This window comes from Piliocolobus tephrosceles, chromosome 3 (assembly GCF_002776525.5).
Source record: "Piliocolobus tephrosceles isolate RC106 chromosome 3, ASM277652v3, whole genome shotgun sequence".
NCBI lineage: Eukaryota > Metazoa > Chordata > Mammalia > Primates > Cercopithecidae > Piliocolobus > Piliocolobus tephrosceles.
This window is the reverse complement of record NC_045436.1, coordinates 61,189,387-61,208,865: the sequence shown is the minus strand read 5'-3', so window position 1 is coordinate 61,208,865 and position 19,479 is coordinate 61,189,387. Positions and strand designations below refer to the sequence as shown.

The 19,479-nt window shown below is 38.5% G+C and overlaps 1 protein-coding gene across 1 annotated transcript in view; it reads left to right on the top strand.

The window, feature by feature from the left end:
- LARP1B (La ribonucleoprotein 1B) overlaps positions 1-17,550 on the top strand; it is a 161,701-nt gene extending 144,151 nt beyond the window's left edge. Inside the window, exons 15-19 of the mRNA XM_026454125.2 lie at positions 6,160-6,320; positions 7,250-7,394; positions 13,566-13,675; positions 14,413-14,540; positions 17,338-17,550. Of these exons, the coding sequence (XP_026309910.1) occupies positions 6,160-6,320; positions 7,250-7,394; positions 13,566-13,675; positions 14,413-14,540; positions 17,338-17,535 (742 nt within the window). The 3' untranslated portion in view covers positions 17,536-17,550. The remainder of the gene's footprint in view (positions 1-6,159; positions 6,321-7,249; positions 7,395-13,565; positions 13,676-14,412; positions 14,541-17,337) is intronic.
- Positions 17,551-19,479: the final 1,929 nt, after the last annotated feature.

Genomic DNA, 19,479 nt, shown 5'->3' with positions numbered 1-19,479 from the left:
ATCGTGCCACTACACTTCAGCGTGGGGCAACACAGTGAGAGTCTGTCAAAAAATAAAAAAAAGAAAAAGAAAAAGAAAAACAAAACAAAAATTAACACCCAGCCTGGGCAATATGGTGAGACCAGGTCTCTACTAAAAATCCAAAAAATTAGCCAGGCATGGTGGTACGTGCCTGTAGTCTTCGCTATTTGGGAGGCTGAGGTGGGAGGATTGCTTGAGCCTAGGAGACTGAAGCTGCAGTGAGCCATGATCATGCCACTGCACTCCAGCCTGGGTGACAGAGCAAGACCCTGTCTCAAAAAAATAAAAAAGAAAAACGAATTAACACCAATCCTTTTCAAATTCTTCCAAAAAAATTGAAGATGAAGGAATTTTTTTTTTTTTTTTTTTTTTTGGAGATGGAGTCTCACTCTGTCTCCCAGGCTGGAGTGCAGTGGCACAATCTCGGCTTACTGCAGCCTCTGCCTCCTGAATTCAAGCAGTTCTCATGCTTCAGCCTCCCAGGTAGCTGGGACTACAGGCACCTGCCACCACGCCCAGCTAATTGTTGTATTTTCAATAGAGATGGAGTTTCCCTATGTTGACCAGGCTGATCTTGAACTCCTGACCTCATATCCACCCACCTCGCACTCCCAAAGTGCTAGGATTATAGGCGTGAGCAAAGAAACATTTTCTTATTCATTCTACAAAGCCAGCATTACCCTGATGCTGCAACCGGATAAAGATATCACAAGAAAATTACAGGTCAAAATCCCTTTTTAATATAGACGCGAAAGTCCTCAAGAATATATTAGCAAACCGAATCCAACAGCATAGTAAAAGGATTATTTACCATGGCCAGGTAGTATCTTCTTAGTAATGCAAGAGTGATTTGACATAAAATCAATAAATGTAATACATGATATTAATAGAACTAAAGAAAAAAAAAAACGCATGATCATCTCAATTGACACAGAAAAGGCATTTGACAAAATTCAATACCCTTTCATGATTAAAAACTCTCAGAAAGCTAACAGAGGGAAAATACCTCAACATGATAAAAAGTGCTTACGAGAAACCCATAGCTAACATCATGGTCAGTGGTGAAAGACTGAAAGTTTTCTCGCTAAGATCAGGAACAACAGGAGGATGCCTGTGCTCTCCGCTACTGTTCAATGTTGTACTGAAAGTTCTAGCAAGAGCTAGGTGACAAGAAAAAAACAACATTGTATTTGAAAGGAAGATGTAAAACTATATTTACAGATAACATGATCCTACATATAGAAAATCCCAAAGAATCCACCAGGAAATTACTAAAGCTAATAAAATCAGCAAAGTTGCAAGATACAAAGTCAGCACACAAAAATCAGCAGTGTTTCTATATATCAGAAACGAATAGTCTGAAATGAAAACTAACAAAGCAGTCCTATTCACATTAGCATCTAAAAGAATTAAATAGGCCTGGAGTCACAACACTTTGGGAAGATAAGGTGGGTGGATCGCTTGAGCCCAAGTGTTCAAGACCAGCCTGGGCAACATGGTGAGACCACGTCTCTACAAAAAATACAAAAATTAGCTGGGTATCATGGTACGCGCCTGTGGCCCCAGCTACTTGGGAGGCCGAGGTGGGAGGATCACTTGGGCCTGGAAGGTAGAGGTTGCAGTGAGCCGAGATCATGCCACTGCACTTCAGCAGCCTGGGTGACAGAGTGAGACCCTGCCACAAAAAAAAAAAAAAAAAAAAAAAAAAAAGATGAAATATTTAGGAATAAACCTAACCAAGAAATTGAAAGACTTGTACCCTGAAAACTCTAAGAAAAAATTAGAGTTTTTTTAGACTCTAATGTTTTAGTGAAAAAATTGTGGGACACCTAGACAAATGGGAAGACAGCCCATGTTTATGGGGAAGAAGATTTAACATTGTTAAGACATCAATATTACCTGTCTTAGTCCTTCTTTATGTTGCTATAAGGGAATAGATGAAGCTGAGTAATTTAGAAAGTAAGGAAGTTTATTTGGCTCATGGTTCTGCAGGCTATACAAGAAGCATGGTGCCAGCATTTACTTGGCTTCTGGTGAAGGCCTTTGGCTGCTTCCACTCATGGCAGAAAGTGAAGGGGACCTGCATGTGTGGAGAGCACATGGCAAGAGAGAGAAAGGGAAGGTCCTAGGCTCTTTGTTTCACAACCAGCTCTTGTGGGAACTAGTAGAGTAAGAACTCTTTCCCTCTTTCCCCAACAAGGGAGGACATTAATGTACTCATGAGGGATCTGCCACCATGATCCAGTCACCTCTGATAAGGCCTCCACCTCCAACTTTGGAATCAAATTTTAACATGAGGTTTGTGGGGGACAAACATCCAAATATAGCACTACTCAAAGTGAGTTATGTCTTCAGCACTAATTTCTGTCAATATTCCAGCAGTCTTTTTTACAGAAATGGAAGAGCCACATCTCAAATTCGTATATAATTGCAAGTAGCCCTGAATAGCCAAAACAATTTTTAAAAAGAAGAATAAAGTTGGAGGACTAACACCTCCTGACTTTGAAAGTTGCTAGAAAACTGCAATAATTAAAATAGTATAAACTGGGCATGGTAACATGCATCTGTAGTCCCAGCTATTCGGGAAGCTGAGATGGGAGGATTGCATGAGCCCAGGAGTTTGAATCCAGCCTGAGCAACATAGTGAGACTTTCATCTCTAAAAAGAAACAAATGAAGCCGGGCGCGGTGGCTCAAGCCTGTAATCCCAGCACTTTGGGAGGCCGAGACGGGTGGATCACGAGGTCAGGAGATGGAGACCATCCTGGTCTACACGGTGAAACCCCGTCTCTACTAAAAAAATACAAAAAAACTAGCCAGGCGAGATGGCGGGCGCCTGTAGTCCCAGCTACTCGGGAGGCTGAGGCAGGAGAATGGCGTAAACCCGGGAGGCGGAGCTTGCAGTGAGCCGAGATCGCGCCACTGCACTCCAGCCTGGGCGACAGAGCGAGACTCCCGTCTCAAAAAAAAAAAAAAAAAAAAAAAGAAACAAATGAAAACAAAGAAAACAATATAGTACTGGCATAAGAACAGACATATAGACCAATGGAATAGAATAGAGAGCCCAGAAATAAATTCTCACGTATGTGGCAATTTATTTCTGATAAAGGTGCTGAGACCATTTAATGGAACAAGGATCATCTTTCTAACTAACCGTGCTGGGAGAACTGGATATCCATATATAAAAGAATGAAAGTAGACCCTTAATATTTACTATATAAAAAAAAAAATTAGACTTGGTGCGGTGGCTTATGCCTGTAATCCCAGCACTTTGGGAGGCAGAGACGGGTGGATCAACTGAGGTCAGGAGTTCGAGACCAGCCTGGCCAACATGGTGAAACCTCGTCTCTACTAAAAATACAACAATTAGCTGTGTGTAGTGGCATGTGCCTGTAATCCCAACTACTCAGGAGGCTGAGGCAGGAGATTCGCTTGGACCTGGGAGGTGGAGGTTGCAATGAGCCAAGATTGCACCACTGCATTCCAGCCTGGGTGACAGAGCGAGACTCCATCTCAAAAAAAAAAAAAAAAAAAAATAGCTCAACATGGATTAAAAACCTAAACTAAAGAGATAAGACTTAAAAGAAAATGTAGGGGAAAACCTTCATGACATTGGATTTGGCCTCATTTTTTTGAGACGGAGTCTTGCTCTGTCGCCCAGGCTGGAGTGCAGTGGCGTGATCTCTGCTCACTGCAAGCTCCACCTCCCAGGTTCACACAACTCTCCTGCCTCAGCCTCCCGAGTAGCTGGGACTACAGGTGGCCGCCACCACGCCTGGCTAGTTTTTTGTATTTTTAGTATAGACGGGGTTTCACCATGTTAACCAAGATGGTCTCCATCTCCTGACCTCGTGATCCGCCTGCCTCGGCCTCCCAAAGTGCTGGGATTACAAACGTGAGCCACCACGCCAGCCTTGGCCTCACTGTTTATGGATATGACACCAAAATCATAGGCAACAACAAGACAAATGTACACGGCTACCTGCTAATGAAAAAAAATAGATAAAGGGACTTCATCAAAATGATGAAAAAAAAATGAACATCTGTACATCAAAGGATACTATCAACAGGAAAGGCCACCCACTGAATGGGAGAAATTATTTGCAAATCATGTATCTGATAAGGGACTTAAATCTAGAATATATAAAGAACTCTTACAATAACAACAACAAAACCCTTATTTTCTAAAATATGCAAAAGGGCAGACACAGTGGCTCATATCTGTTATCCTAGCACTTTGGGAGGCCAAGGAAGGAGGATCGCTTGACACAGGAGTTTGAGACCAGACTGGGCAACATGGCAAAACCCTGTCGCTACAAAACAAAATATTAGCTTGGCATGGTGGCGTGCACCTTTGGTTCCAGCTACTCAGGAGGCTGAGATGGTAGGTCAGGAGGCTGAGATGGTAGGATTGCTTGAGCCCAGGAGTTAAAGGCTGCAGTCAAACATGTTCACACCACTGCACTCCAACCTGGGTGAAAGAGGGAGACCCTGTCTTAAAAAAAAAAGTGCGAAGGACTTCAATAGACATTTTCCAAAGAAGATATACAAATGGGCAGTAAGCCCATGGAAAGATGCTCAACATAGTCATTAGAGAAACAAATTCAAAAAGCCAAAATGAAATACCACTTTATACCCACTAGGATGGTGTTATGAACTGAATTATGTCTCCTTCCCGTCTCCCAAAATTCCGGTGTTGAATTCCTAACCCCTGATGTGACTGTTTTTGAAGATAGGACTTTTAAGGAGGTGATAAGGTTAAATGAGGTCATAAGGGTAGAGTCCTAATCTGATAGAAGTTGTCTTTGTAAGGAGAGGAGGAGACACCAGAAATATCTCTCTTTGTGCCTGTACAGAAGACAGGCCATGTGAAGATACAGCAAGAAGATGGCTATCTGCAAGTCAGAAAGAGAGGCCTCATCAGAAACCAACCCTATTGTCATACTGATCTTAGATTTCTATCCCCTAGAACTGCAAAGAAATAAATTTTTATTGTTTAACCCACCAAGTCTGTGCTATCTTTTTATGGCAGCCTGAGCTAACTAATATAGATATGTATAATCAAAAAAACCTGAAAATAAATGTTTGTGAGGATGTGGAGAAATTAGAACCCACATGCATTGCTGGTGGGAATATAAAATGCCTCAGCTGCTGTAGAAAACAGTTTAGCATTTTCTCAAAATGTTAAAACATAGAATTACCATATGACCCAGCTATACCACTCTTAGTTATATGTCAAAAGTATTGAAAACACATATTGGATGTCCATGTTTGTAGCAGCATTATTCATGATAGCCAAAAAGTGGGAATCTCAACAAAAGACTGGATAAACAAGTATCCAACAACAAATGACTAGATAAACACATACAATGGAATATAAATATTCAGCCACAAAAAGGAATGAAATTTTGATTTATGCTGCTGCAGACCACTTTGAGAACCAATGATTTAGATAAATGTTTTAGGAAGATAACTTTGGTGGCAGGATAGAGAAGGGACACTTGGAAAAACAGACTGGATAATTCAAGTGAAAGAAGAGGAAAGTCTAAATTTTAATTTAGGTCTAAATTTGAATTTGAGTGCAGATGAGAAGGAAAAGACAGATTTAGGAGATAGATCAAAAGTGGAATTGATTTAGAGACTTGCAGGTTCTGTCTTACTTTTGATGCCTTTAGAGAAAAAAGGAAATTGCAGGTATGTCTTTGACATAATGAAATTATTGCCCATCTTTGTGCCAGATTTTATCCCTAATCTCTATGTATTCAATTTACATCATTAACCTAAATTATTCAAGATAAGTTGAAAATTTCTACAGTACCATAATAATAATAATAAACTAATCTAAAATAAATTAATAATGATTTGGAGGAGGAATGAGCTATTCAGTTATCTGCTTCTACTTACTGTGTTAACTTGAGAGTTTATAACTATGCTTATCAGCTTCTGAATTTACATAAACTGTATTGAACATAAATAGCACTATATGCAGATCTGTATGTCATTAATTTAGGAGAGTTTTAGAGACTACTGTCTTTTCCACTGCTTAGACCCCCAATAATGAAAAAAATAGTACAAATTGGTTCATATACTTGGTTCTTGATTTTTCATTTTGAAGGCTTTTTTCCACTTCCTCAAACAGCACTTCAAATGCTTCACCTTCAGAAGGCGCACCACTAGCAGGAAGTTATGGATGTACTCCTCATTCATTCCCAAAGTTCCAGCATCCTTCTCATGAACTTTTGAAGGAAAATGGCTTTACCCAACAAGTGTACCACAAATATCGTCGAAGATGCCTAAGTGGTAAGATGCTTGTCCTTTATCTATCTATTTAAGATATTTAAAATTAAAATATAATTAAGAAAATGCAATATGTTGTCCTTTAATATCAAGTTAAGATATACTTTTATTGTTAGACTATAAATAGTTTTACTTTCAGTAAATGTGTTTATATATATTCTTTATTTATGTACTTTATAACTTAGACACATTAGGAAATAAAAATTAACAAACTCGGCCGAGCATGGTAGTTCATGCCAGTAATCTCAGCACTTTGGGAGGCCGAGGCAGGGAGATCACTTGAGGTCAGGAGTTTGAGACCAGCCAGGCCAACATAGTTAAACTCCTTCTCTACTAAAAATACAAAAGTTAGCCAGGTGTGATGGCAGGCGACTGTAATCCCAGCTACTGAAGAGGTTGAGGCAGGAGAATTGCTGAGACCTGGGAGGCAGAGGTTGCAGTGAACCGAAATCGCACCATTGCACTCTAGCCTGGGTGACAGAGTGAGACTCCATCTCAAAAAAAGAAAAAAAAAATTTAATATACTCTTCTTGTTGCTATTGGCAGATATTTATAATTTAAGCAGTGAGTCAGAAAATGGGTTTAACATTTGTCAGCTAATTCAGCAGTCCTCAATCTTTTTGGCATCAGCGACCTGTTTCATGGAAGACAATCTTTCCGTGGAGGATGGTTTTAGATAAAACTGTTCCACCTCAGATCATCAGGTATTAGATTCTCTTAAGGAGTGTCCAGACTAGATTCCTCACATGTGCAGTTCACAATAGGGTACCAGTCTGTGGCCGGGGGGTTGGAGATCCCCGCTCTATTTAGAAGAAAGCTAAATATACTTTGAGGATTATACTGTTGAGCTTTCTACATTTTATATATAACATCTGCTCTTTTGTCTTTAAAAAGTATGTTTAATAAAATAATATTTTATTTAACTTTTTCAGAGAGAAAACGCTTGGGAATTGGTCAGTCCCAAGAAATGAATACCCTCTTTCGTTTCTGGTCCTTTTTCCTCAGAGATCACTTCAATAAAAAAATGTATGAGGAATTTAGACAACTTGCTTGGGAAGATGCAAAAGAAAATTACAGGTCAGATATTTTCTTTTACACTTTGAGGGAGTTTTAATTTTTTCTTTTTCTTTTTTTTCTTTCCCCAGGTAGATCCAATAGAGGGAGGTTTTAGAAAATAATTTTAAAAACTAGTACTGAAGTAACCTGATTTTGAACTGTGAAAGTAGCACAATATAACTAGAGGGAGGGCTGTATTAGTTTTCTATTTCTGCATTGCAAATTACCCCAGAACTCTATAGGTTAAAACAATAAACATTTGTTAGTTCACAGCTTCAAAGAGTTGAGACTCCAGGAACCGCTTAGCTGGGTGATTCTGGCTCATGGTTTCTCATGAGCTTGCAGCCAAGATGTTGAAGGCAGCTGCAGTGTCTGAAAATTTGGCCTGGGCTGGAGGTTCTTTTTCAAGTTCATTCACATGGCTGTTGGCAGGAGGCTTCAGTTCCTTGCCACATTGACCTTCCCTAGGTCATTTTACAATATGGTTTCACCCTGAGTGAGTAGAGCTTCCAAAATGGAAGCCTCAGTATTTTATACAACCTGCACTTGGAAGTGGCATACGATTATTTCTGCCATATTGTATTGTCGATACAGACCAGGCCTGGCACAGTATGGGAGAGTACTACACAAGGTTGTTAATACCAAGAGATGGGATCATTAGGAACCATCTTAGAGGCTGGCACAAGGGCTGAATGAAATTACAAAACTTTTCTCTCTCATGCTGCCACCATTACAGACTTCCCTTGCATGTACAGATACATACCCCAATTGATACACACTTAGAGCCAACCCAGTTCTTAAGATTTTTTAAGAAAAAAAAAACAAGGCCTCTCATAATACGTCCTTTGACTCACCTTGTCTAATTTTTTCCCCACTAGTCCTCTAGTACTCTGGGCAACAGTGGTACTGATACATATTCTTCAAATGAACCAAGCTCTCTAGCCTCTGGACATCTGTGCATGTTCTTAACTTTGCTTCTACTTCTCTTCATCTTCCCTGTGCTTTTCCAAATCCTATTCTTTTTATCCCAGCTTGGACCTTGCTTTCTTCAGAAATGTTCACGGAAAGTCTTGAGAGTGCCTGTAGGGCTGAGTGAGGGCAAACCAAGAGGGTAAGAAGGAACATGGTGTGGACTCAAGAAGGCTATTTATTCATGGGCAAAAGGGAAAGGAACAAGACATGGAGAGAAGGGGAAAAGATAATTTTTCATTCAATCATATTTACCTAAATTTACCCTTCTTTAAGTTCTGAAAATGGATTCCTCTTACAAATCTCGAATAAGAATATATTGTTTATCAGATACTGTGATCTTTGAGAAGAATGCAAGGTGCTACAAATAAATTTTTCTGATTAAAAACACAAAAATTTCTTTGTGTTGACTTATGTAAAAACAAAGCCCGTTTAATTTTTATCTGTTATCTATATCAGGAACAGCAGATCCATGGCATGTTTAGCTCTATTTCTTTTTCCTCTATTACTGATATCTCTAATCAATCCCTGTTATGTTTTATGTTCTTTCTTACCACACTTTTCAGATTTATACTCTTCCTTATGACTTTAATAGCTACTGCCAGTTTACCAGAGTTGGCATAAAAGGCAAAATTTGCCATTCCTGATCTCATTGTTCTTTTTCAGACTGTGGTTTGCTACCTATTCGTCAATCATAAAATCAATTTAGTGGTTCTAACGTGCTTTAAAAAATGCAGTAGAAAATACCAGACTGCACTGAGCATAGTAATTCATACATACAAATTTAATTCATACCCACATACATACAAATTTAAGAACTGTTTTGCAAAACATACATATTTTTATGTACACACATATAGAGATGTACATGTTGATTTAGTTATAAGGTAAAATATTTTTTGTAGTATTGGACCTAGTCAGAAAAGTTTGAAAGCCATTGTTTTAATTGATCTCAGCATATTTTGCTATTTATGCAATTTCTGTTTGTTCCTTAAGACTTTCTAATAACTTCTCTGATTCCATTTCCATCCAAGTCTAGGTTGGGAGTTCTTCTTCTCTGTTTCTATACACATAACTCTGTGTATGTTTCTAATACCTTTGTAACATAGTTTCCTACCTTTGGTTCTGTTTCTGCAGTATTTACCACTCAACTGTATTAGCTACTTCTTAGGAAGTAGTGGTTAAGCACCTGAAGTCCTTGAAATCAGGACTATGTTTGAGTCCCAGCCATTAATTTACAGATGACAGATTGTAAACCCACCAGGCTTTATGTTCTTTATAAAAAGTACGTTAAGCCGGGCGCGGTGGCTCAAGCCTGTAATCCCAGCACTTTGGGAGGCTGAGACGGGCGGATCACAAGGTCAGGAGATCGAGACCATCCTGGCTAACACGGTGAAACCCCGTCTCTACTAAAAATACAAAACACTAGCCGGGCGAGGTGGCGGGCGTCTGTAGTCCCAGCTATTCGGGAGGCTGAGGCAGGAGAATGGCCTAAACCCAGGAGGCCGAGCTTGCAGTGAGCTGAGATCCGACCACTGCACTCCAGCCCGGGCGACAGAGCAAGACTCCGTCTCAAAAAAAAAAAAAAAAAAAAAGTAGGTTGAACCAGGCATGGTGGCTCACACCTGTAATCCTTGCACTTTGGGAGGCCGAGGCAGGCAGATCACTGAGGCCAGGAGTTTGAGACTAGCCTGGCCAACATGGCAAAACCCCATCTCTTCTAAAAATAGAAAAATTAGATTGGCATGGTGGCCTGCGCTTATAGCTACTTGGGAGGCTGAAACATGAGAACTGCTTAAGCCTGGGAGGAGGAGATTGCAGTGAGCAGAGGTTGTGCTACTGCACTTCAGTCTGGGTGACAGCAAGACCCTGTCTCAACAAAAAAAAAGGTTAAATTATGATACATACTCTCTCACAGGGTTATTGTGAAGGTTACACTAAGCATTTAAAGGGCTTAACACATTAACTTATGTATAGTAAGTGCTTGATAGAGGATTCCCTCCCTCCCTCCTTCCCTTCCTCCTCTCCTCTCCTCTCCTCTCCTTTCCTTTCTTTCTTTCTCTTTCTCTCTTTCTTTTCTTTCTCTCTCCTCTCTCCCTCCCTCTCTCTTTTCCTTTCTTTTCTTTTTTCTTTCTTTCTTTCCTTCTTTTCTTTCCTTTCCTTTTTTTTTTTCTTTTTTTGAGACAAAGTCGCACTGTTGCCTAGGCTGGAGTGCAGTGTCACCACCTCGGCTCACTGCAACCTCTGCCTTCTGGGTTCAGGCAATTCTTCTGCTCAGCCTCCCAAGTAACTGGGATCACAGGTGCCCACCACCACACCAGGCTAATGTTTGTATTTTTAGTAGAAATGGGGTTTTACCATATTGGCCAGGCTGGTCTTGAACACCTGACCTCAAGTGATCCACCCACCTTGGCCTCCCAAAGTACTAGGATTACAGGCATGAGCCACGGTGGCTGGCCAGATGATTATTGTTATTAGGGAATTGTTACTAATTCTGTCCATTGGTTGAAAGTAGTAATAATGTGATTTCAGGAAGGAGGGGGAGAGCTAACATTTCTTACATCTCTTCAATGTGCTAGCTCTGGTCTAGAAGGTTTACAAATACCTATTTTTGAAAAATAGGATCTAATTGACTCAATTTTCAGTGATATGATTACAAGCCCATGATTCAAATATAGTTCCTTCTGGTTCTAAGTCTCTAGGTCTTCTATTCCTCTGAGCTGTCTTGAAGTAAGTGGTAAATGAGTAAATGACAACTGAGAGTGCTAATCATTTGCCTCGGTCCTTCACTCCAGCAGTTATGCTGCATGTTTGGGCTGTGTTATTAATGTCATACTTTTGGTCTTTGGAATAGTTTGCTAAGAAATAAGAGTAAAAATCCAAATATTGCCTATTCAATATAAATGTTGTATTGAATATTAATCCTTTATCAATAATCTAAGAATTTCTATATTCCTCTGAAATATGATTTACTTGATAAAAACCAAAAACTTACTTCTCCAGAAATAAAGAGAGATACCTAGGCTTCACCTCAAAGATTCTGATTTTGGGTACAAAAAATAAAAATGATTGGAAAGAATGAATAAGACCTACTCTTTGATAGCATAATGGGGTGACTATAGTCAGTGGTAGCTTAATTGTGCATTTTAAAATGGCTGAAAGAGGCCGGGCATGGTGGCTTATGCTTATAAATCCAGCACTTTGGGAGGCCAAGGTGGGTGGATCACGTGACATCAGGAGTTGAAGACCAGCCTGGCTAACATGGTGAAACCCCGTTTCTACTAAAAATACAAAAATTAGCCAGACATTGTGGCAGGCGCCTGTAATCCCAGCTACTCGGGAGGCTAAGGCAGGAGAATTGCTTGAACCCAGGAGGTGGAGGTTGCAGTGAGCCGAGATTGCACCACTGCACTCCATCGTGGGCAACGAGAGCAAAACTCTGTCTCAAAAGAATAAATAAATAAATAGAATTTTAAGAATGAATAAATAAAATGGCTTAAAGAGTGTAATTGAATTGTTTGTAACTCAAAGGATAAATACTTGAGGGGATGGATACTCCATTCCCCATGATAGGCTTATCTCACATTGCATGCCTGTATCAAAACATGTCATGTGCCCCATAAATATATGCACCCACTGGGTACCCACAAAATTTTAAAAATTAAAAAAAAGATCGTGACTCCATTGGTTTGGAGCAGAGCCCGGGCATCAGTATTTTTTAAAAGCTCCCCAGATAATTATAATATGTAGCTAAGACTGAGAACAACTGATGTCGATATAATATGATCCCATAAGAGGAACATCAAAGCAAGTTTGTCATTGTGAACCACTGTGGCTCCTTTAGTCTTTCATCTCCTTAGACTTCAGTCATGCAAGTTCAACCAGTAGCATCACTTAAGGCTATGGGAGCCGAGGGCTCAGGTTAGTGTTTAAGTGTGTAGTTGGCAGTCCTGCATTTCTCTTGTTGGCTTGCCAGAACATCACTCTTCGTCTTGTAAATAAGCTGGTTACAAAAGAGACACACAATCACACACCCTGCTTCCTGTAACTGACAGCCAGTTAACATTATGTTAGCAGAATGGAGAGGTTGCAACCTTTCTGCTGAGGTACCCAGAAAGACTTGGGATTCTAACTTCGGAGTGTTTTAATTGTGGTATCTTTTAGTGCAGCTAGACAAGGTCTTTTTGTTGCCATCTTACAGCATTGTTTCACTCCGATGGGTTCTGCTCATCACCTGTGGTTGAAGGTTGAGCCTATATAGTTTGCTGATCCACTGAGCAGAACTCCTAGATTCTCTAGATAGTTATAGACAGAAACAAAGACATTTGTTTTCTCATTTATGTAGTGATTATAGCTCTATTAGCAATATATCTACTATTAATTGTACTTTATAATGAAAGCAGGGAGGCTCTCTTAACCATTTAATTATGTTTATACCATTATAGTTGAATGGGACAACCACACCTAGGATCTAGGGCACAGCTATATGGTCTTTATCTTCCTAGAGTAAAGCTTACATTCAAGAGTATTTATTTAATACTGTGTACAAACACACCATTATAAATTTTGGTTTGGGGAAAATCTGACACATCCCCAATTTATCACTAAATCTTTTGGCCAGTTCTTCAGAAACACCAGGGAGAGATACTGAGTGCATCTAAAGAGGTCATACTGAACTGTCCAAGGGCTGCCTCTCATGCAGCAGGTTCTCTGTATACCTTCATAATGTGCTATGGCTGAGTCAACAAAAATAGCAAAGCCAGCTATGGATTACTAATTACCAGTTCAGTTAAAAATCTGCATACTGGCTGAGCGCAGTGACTCACACCTGTAATCCCAGCACTTTGGGAGGCTGAGGCAGATGGATCACCTGAGGTCAGGAGTTTGAGATCAGCCTGGCCAACATGGTGAAACCCCTTTTCTACTAAAAATACAAAAAATTAGCCAGGCACGGTGGTGGTCACCTGTAATCCCAGCTACTCAGGAGGCTGAGGCAGGAGAATAGCTTGAACCAGGGAGGCAGAGGTTGCAGTGAGCTGAGGTCGCACCATTGTACTCCAACCTGGACAGTAAGAGCGAGACTCGGTCTCAAAAAAATTTAAAAATCTGAATGCTAAAATGTTATTTTTCGTTTAGGATTACTTGTGCCATGTTTGCTTATATTGATATTACTACTATAGAGAGATTGTATTTTATTATAAACCTTTTATTTTCTCTTTATAGGTATGGGTTAGAATGTCTGTTCAGGTTTTATAGTTATGGACTGGAAAAAAAATTCAGGCAAGAAATTTTTCAGGATTTCCAAGAAGAAACCAAAAAAGACTACGAATCTGGTAACAATAACATCAGAAAATTTATACTCTAATTGGAAATTGTAACCCTGAGTCTGTCAGTAAATAGGGAGGGAATTCATATTTTTTTTCTTCAGGGCAAACCATTTAAGATCTTCATGCTATTATTATGTTTCTGGATGAAGGATGGGGCACCAGGTAGTAAGAAGGCCCTTCCTGGGAGGTGCTGGAAAGTAACTACTCTCAAGTCTTTCTTTTATGGAGGTGTATTTTGTCATTATCCCTTTGACAAACATGGCTACTCACTGATGTTCCATTACATGAAAATTATATGCAACATCAGCAGGTAAGCTTGGAAAGGCAGAAATAGCACAGTGATTAAGAGTGCAGGCTCTGGGCCAGATTGCTAGGTCCAAATTCCCTTTCCACTATTTAGAATCTTTGTGACGGTGGGTAAATTGCCTATCCTTGCTATCCTCAGTTTTCTCATCTGTAACAGATGAGAAATATCCATATCCATATGAGAATATCCATCTTTTGGGTTGTATATGGGTCAAATTAGTTTGATGCAAAATAAAGCACTTAATACTTGTTACATAGCAAATGCTCAATAAATATTAGCTGCCATTATTGCTTAATTCATTACATGTCTTATTCTCAAGATCTACAGTAAGCATATATTGGAAGATAAATTGTTTATTGCTGATAGGATTATATTTAATGTGAATCATTTTTAAAATGTTATATAGTTTATAATGTATATTATTCTTCGTTATAAGGTCAGCTGTATGGACTAGAAAAGTTTTGGGCTTATTTGAAGTATTCTCAATCTACGACACAGTCTATTGACCCAAAACTTCAGGAATACCTCCGTAGTTTTAAGAGGTTAGAAGACTTCCGTGTTGATGTAAGTTTTAAGTCGTTTCCTCTATTCTTTTTATTATCCATATATTTCAATCTCTTATCAGTGACTTTTTAAGCTTTATTTATTTATTTATTTATTTTTTTAATTTTTTTTTGAGACGGAGTCTAGCTCTGTCGCCCAGGCTGGAGTGCAGTGGCCGGATCTCAGCTCACTGCAAGCTCCGCCTCCCGGGTTTACGCCATTCTTCTGCCTCAGCCTCCAGAGTAGCTGGGACTACAGGCGCCCGCCACTTCGCCCGGCTAGTTTTTTGTATTTTTTTTTTTTAGTAGAGACGGGGTTTCACCGTGTTAGCCAGGATGGTCTACGATCTCCTGACCTCGTGATCCGCCTGTCTCGGCCTCCCAAAGTGCTGGGATTACAGGCTTGAGCCACCGCGCCCGGCCTAAGCTTTAATTTTGTAATTTTTATTTTTTAACTTTTTAGTTTTAAAATTAAACTTTGAAATAGATACAAAAATAGTTCAGAGAATTCCCATATACTCTGTTCACTCAGATTTCCCAAATGTTAACATCTTGCATAACCACAGTGCAATTGTTAATTCATTTTAATTTTCATATGCTTCTATAATTAAACATTTTCTAGATTTATTAATTTTTATCTGATATGCTAATTTGTCACTAGCAATGTGAAAACTTTTCACTTTTTAATGATCTTTTATCCATATACTTTCTGTAACATGTACTGATATAGCTTTAGGGTACCTGCATAATAAAATTAAGGAGAGAATGTTGTGTGCATGTGTGCAAGCACAAGAGTGGTGTCTTTTAGTTGAATCAGCTAGACAAGGTCCTTTTGCTGCCATCTTATGACGATGTCCACTCTCATGGGTTCTTCTCATCACCTTTGGTTGAAGGTTGAACTTATATAGGCTTTATCAATTTGATTTCAAAAGGAAAAGAAAAGCATTAAAAAATGTCAAGAATGTAAGAAGATAAAGGAAAAGGACGAAGAAGATAAATAAAAAATTAAGGAGAAAGGCTGGGCATGGTAACTCACACCTGTAATTCCAGCACTTTGGGAGGCTGAGGTGGGTGGATCACCTGATGCCAGTAGTTCAAGACCAGCCTGGTCAACATGGCAAAACCCTGTCTGTACTAAAAATACAAAAATTAACTGGGTGTGATGGTGCACGTGTGTAATCCCTGCTACTCGGAGGCTGAGGCACAAGAATTGCTTGAACCTGGGAGGCAGAGGTTGCAGTGAGCCAAGATTGTGCCACTGCACTCCAAAAAAAGAAAAAAAAAAAAAAGAGGAAGAAGAAAAACTTTAAATTTAAAAATAGAAAAGAAGTCAAAGGAAGGCTAGGTTCATCATCTCTGCTTTGTGTTGTAATTTGTCTTGCAGTTTTGTGTAAATAGACTTGATGACCCAGGGATAGGGTTAATAAAAGTGCCTGTCTCTTGAATTAAGAGCTATTTTTCTAGAGTGGTCTAACCAGTTCTATCACAAAGACATCCTTGCTCTATATTTGAGACTCTTGTCCCATCTGAACATAAGCCAAGAATTCAGGCCGCCTCCTTTAAGTACAATGGAAGATTGGATAAGGAGGTTACTATCTTAATTTATCTCCACATAAAAATACTATTTCATTGGTGTCCAGTTCTGGGCTCCCAAATCTTGGTAACTGGAAAGGCCTAAAAAACTGACTTTATTTGAATGCAGGATGCCTTTTCACTGGGTACTTAAACGTTTGAAGATGTTTAAATTTGGTACCATCAATAATACTCTCCAGTCTCCTTATCATAGGAATTCTAGATAAACCTTCAAACTTGCTAACGATAATTTAACTTGGCATCTTTTTTATTCCTCTACTGCTTTCATTTATCTATTAAACATTTTCACTTAAGCAAGCCTGGAATAGGAGTTTAGGATTGAGAAAGAGACTGGAGATACAAATCTTTTACAGCTTACGAAATTGAATAAAGAAGGCAAATAGCCTCACTGAAACATTTTCTTGGAGGCAAAGAACCCAGCCTTATACTTGTGCCCTATCAGATAGCTCAGGCCTAAAACATGAGAGAAGCTTAATAAACACATGTTGAGGCCGGGCATGGTGGCTCACGCCTGTAATCCCAGCACTTTGGGAGGCCGAGGCAGGTGGATCACCTGAGCTCAGGAGTTTGAGATCACCCAGGGCAACATGGTGAAACCCCGTCTCTACTAAAAATACAAAAAAATTAACCGGGTGTGGTGGCGGGCGCCTCTAGTCCCAGCTACCTGGGAGGCTGAGGCAGGAGAATCGCTTGAGCCCCAAAGGCGAAGGTTGCAGTGAGCCGGGATCACGCCATTGCACATCACCTTGGGCTACAGAGTGAGACTTCGTCTCAAAAAAAAAAAAAAAAAAAAAAAAAGACACAAAAACAAACAAACACAAAAACACTCGGGCTACAGAGTGAGACTCCGTCTCAAAAAACGAAACAAAACAAAAACAAAAACCACAAACATATGTTGAGTAAAAGAATGAGCAAATACTAGTCGGCTGATTTAGTTAGGAAGAAAATTTAAGTTTAGTACCTTAAGTTGCTGTTAAGTTTTTGTTATACTAATAAAATCTGTGAGGCGGATGAATGACGTGAACCCGGGAGGCGGAGGTTGCAGTGAGCCGAGATCGCGTCACTGCACTCCAGCCTGGGTGACAGAGCGAGACTCCGTCAAAAAAAAAAAAGTCTGTTGAAGTGTCCATTTAACTTACTTTTTTTTTGCGAAAAGTCTAGCCTTAGGTTCCGAAGGGAGGAAAAACAGTAAAACTGTCAACGGTATTGTCTTTCATCATTTGCAGCCCCCTATTAGTGAGGAATTTGGAAGAAAAAGACATTCATCTACTTCTGGTGAGGAGAGTAATCGTCATAGACTTCCACCTAATTCCGCTACAAAGCCACCAAATGCTGCTAAACCTACATCTACCAGTCAGCTTCAGGTCCCAATAAATGATCCCAGAAGGAATACTTCACCGGAGTCCAGTGACAATTCACATTAAACAGTGCTGCCTGTGGCCTGTGGTCTCAAGAAATGGTGAAATGCGTGAGAAATAGACTCTTATGAAAGTTCTTTGTCCTTGAAGTCAACGTTTACATCAGTATTTATTTAGGGAAAATCTTCTGATGTTTAATTGTGATAATCAGAAAGAAGAAAAAGAAAGAAAAGTGGTAGCATTTTTTCTAACAAGATAAATTCTAAAAATGTTTTCCCTGATTTCACAAACAAGGATAGTCTTGGTGACCTTTTATAGAGATCCTCTAGTAATGTATTTTGATCTCAGATTTCTTTTTCAAAGTCATGGTTTTACAAAAACAGCATTCCTTAAATATATTTAAAAAACAATACAAGGAATGCCTAACATTTCAGCTCATACTTCTTAAAGAAGATATAGTATGTTGTATTCTTCTATTCTATAGAGCTTTCTTAAAGAATCCACAATCCAATTACCCCACTGTCAATTCATATTTGAACTTACCAAAAACAAAGGAGGATTACGTATATATTTTTTAAATTCAAAAAAGAATATGAAATTATACATTTAGTATTTCTTTGAGACATATAGTTTAAAGAAAACTTTTTTTTAAACAAAAGTAGGAATATATAGCAAGATTATAGTTACAGTGAGTATATGCACTTTTGATGCTAGGTTTTGCTTTTCTCCCCCCAGTCATATCTCATGATTTCCACAGTTGTTGTATTGGTGTGGAGTTTTCTGAATTGGCATAAGCTGATTACATATTAGAGGTTTATTTTTATGATTCTATATAAACGTGCACAAGTAATTTAAAACCTACATTGGGGTTGGTTGGAATATTGTCCTGAATTAATTAAATCTTGCACTGTTTTGAATGCATCTGCTATTTATACATCTGCAAGTGGGTAGGTCATAAGGAGTCAGATTATCTTTAATTTAAAATGAATACTTAGTTTTACCTTTTTGTTTAATTTTGTTTTGTCTTTATAAATGTTTTCAAGAGTTATAGCAAATTGATTTCTAATTTTTATTGCTATTACAACTGATGTATGATAGTTTCAGTTTTTGTGAGATTTCAGTTTTTGTGAAATGATAGTTTCAGTTTTTGTGAGATTAAAAAAATAAAGCACTTATTCTGAATTTTTTGAATTTTGAATTATTTTTATTTAGAATATAGTTGAAAAGCTGTAATATTCAGTTTTGCTGGTAAAAGACCATTAATTTTTGTGAATGAAGTTTCAATTATAAACTTACATCCACTTTTATTGAGCACTACATAATTTACAGGTATTTTGTTGTACTGGCAAAAGCAAGTGGTTTCAATACGCCAGATTAATTTGTATTTTCTTTTTGAGCAGATTGGATGTCTTGGTCTTATAAATTATAATATTGAAATGCATATAATCTTTGGATGGATGGGCTGTTAATTTGTAAATAGGTTTTCAGTAAGTTATTTCTCATAAGTAATAATTGGCAATTTTATGATATTTACTGTTTGGAGGGTCATTTTGATGCTTTAAATTGCAGAAATAGTCAAATTTGAATATTCAGAAAATAAATTTATTTAGATATATTGTAAAGAGACTGCAAAACAAGCAATGGGTTAGAATAATAGATCTTCAAGTCTTTTCTTAAATGGGGTATGTAGTTCCAGCTTTTCAGTGAGAAATTTCCAAACCATGCTTATTAGCTTTAAATGGTCTCTTGAAATGATCTATAAATTTTTCTCAGTGTCCTTTTTGTGTTGAACACATACATCTGAAACCTGTATTTAACCAGATATTTCTACTCAACTGAATATACAAGTGTAAATTTGATTGGAAAATTGTATATTACAAATGAAAATATAATAATCAAGAGTTTTGTGGTTTGTTTTAATTAGTAGTTTTATCATGTTTTTATTATAAAAGTAATACATGTACGTTGGGAAATCTAGAAAAGCACAAAGAAGAAAATAAAGTACTTGTT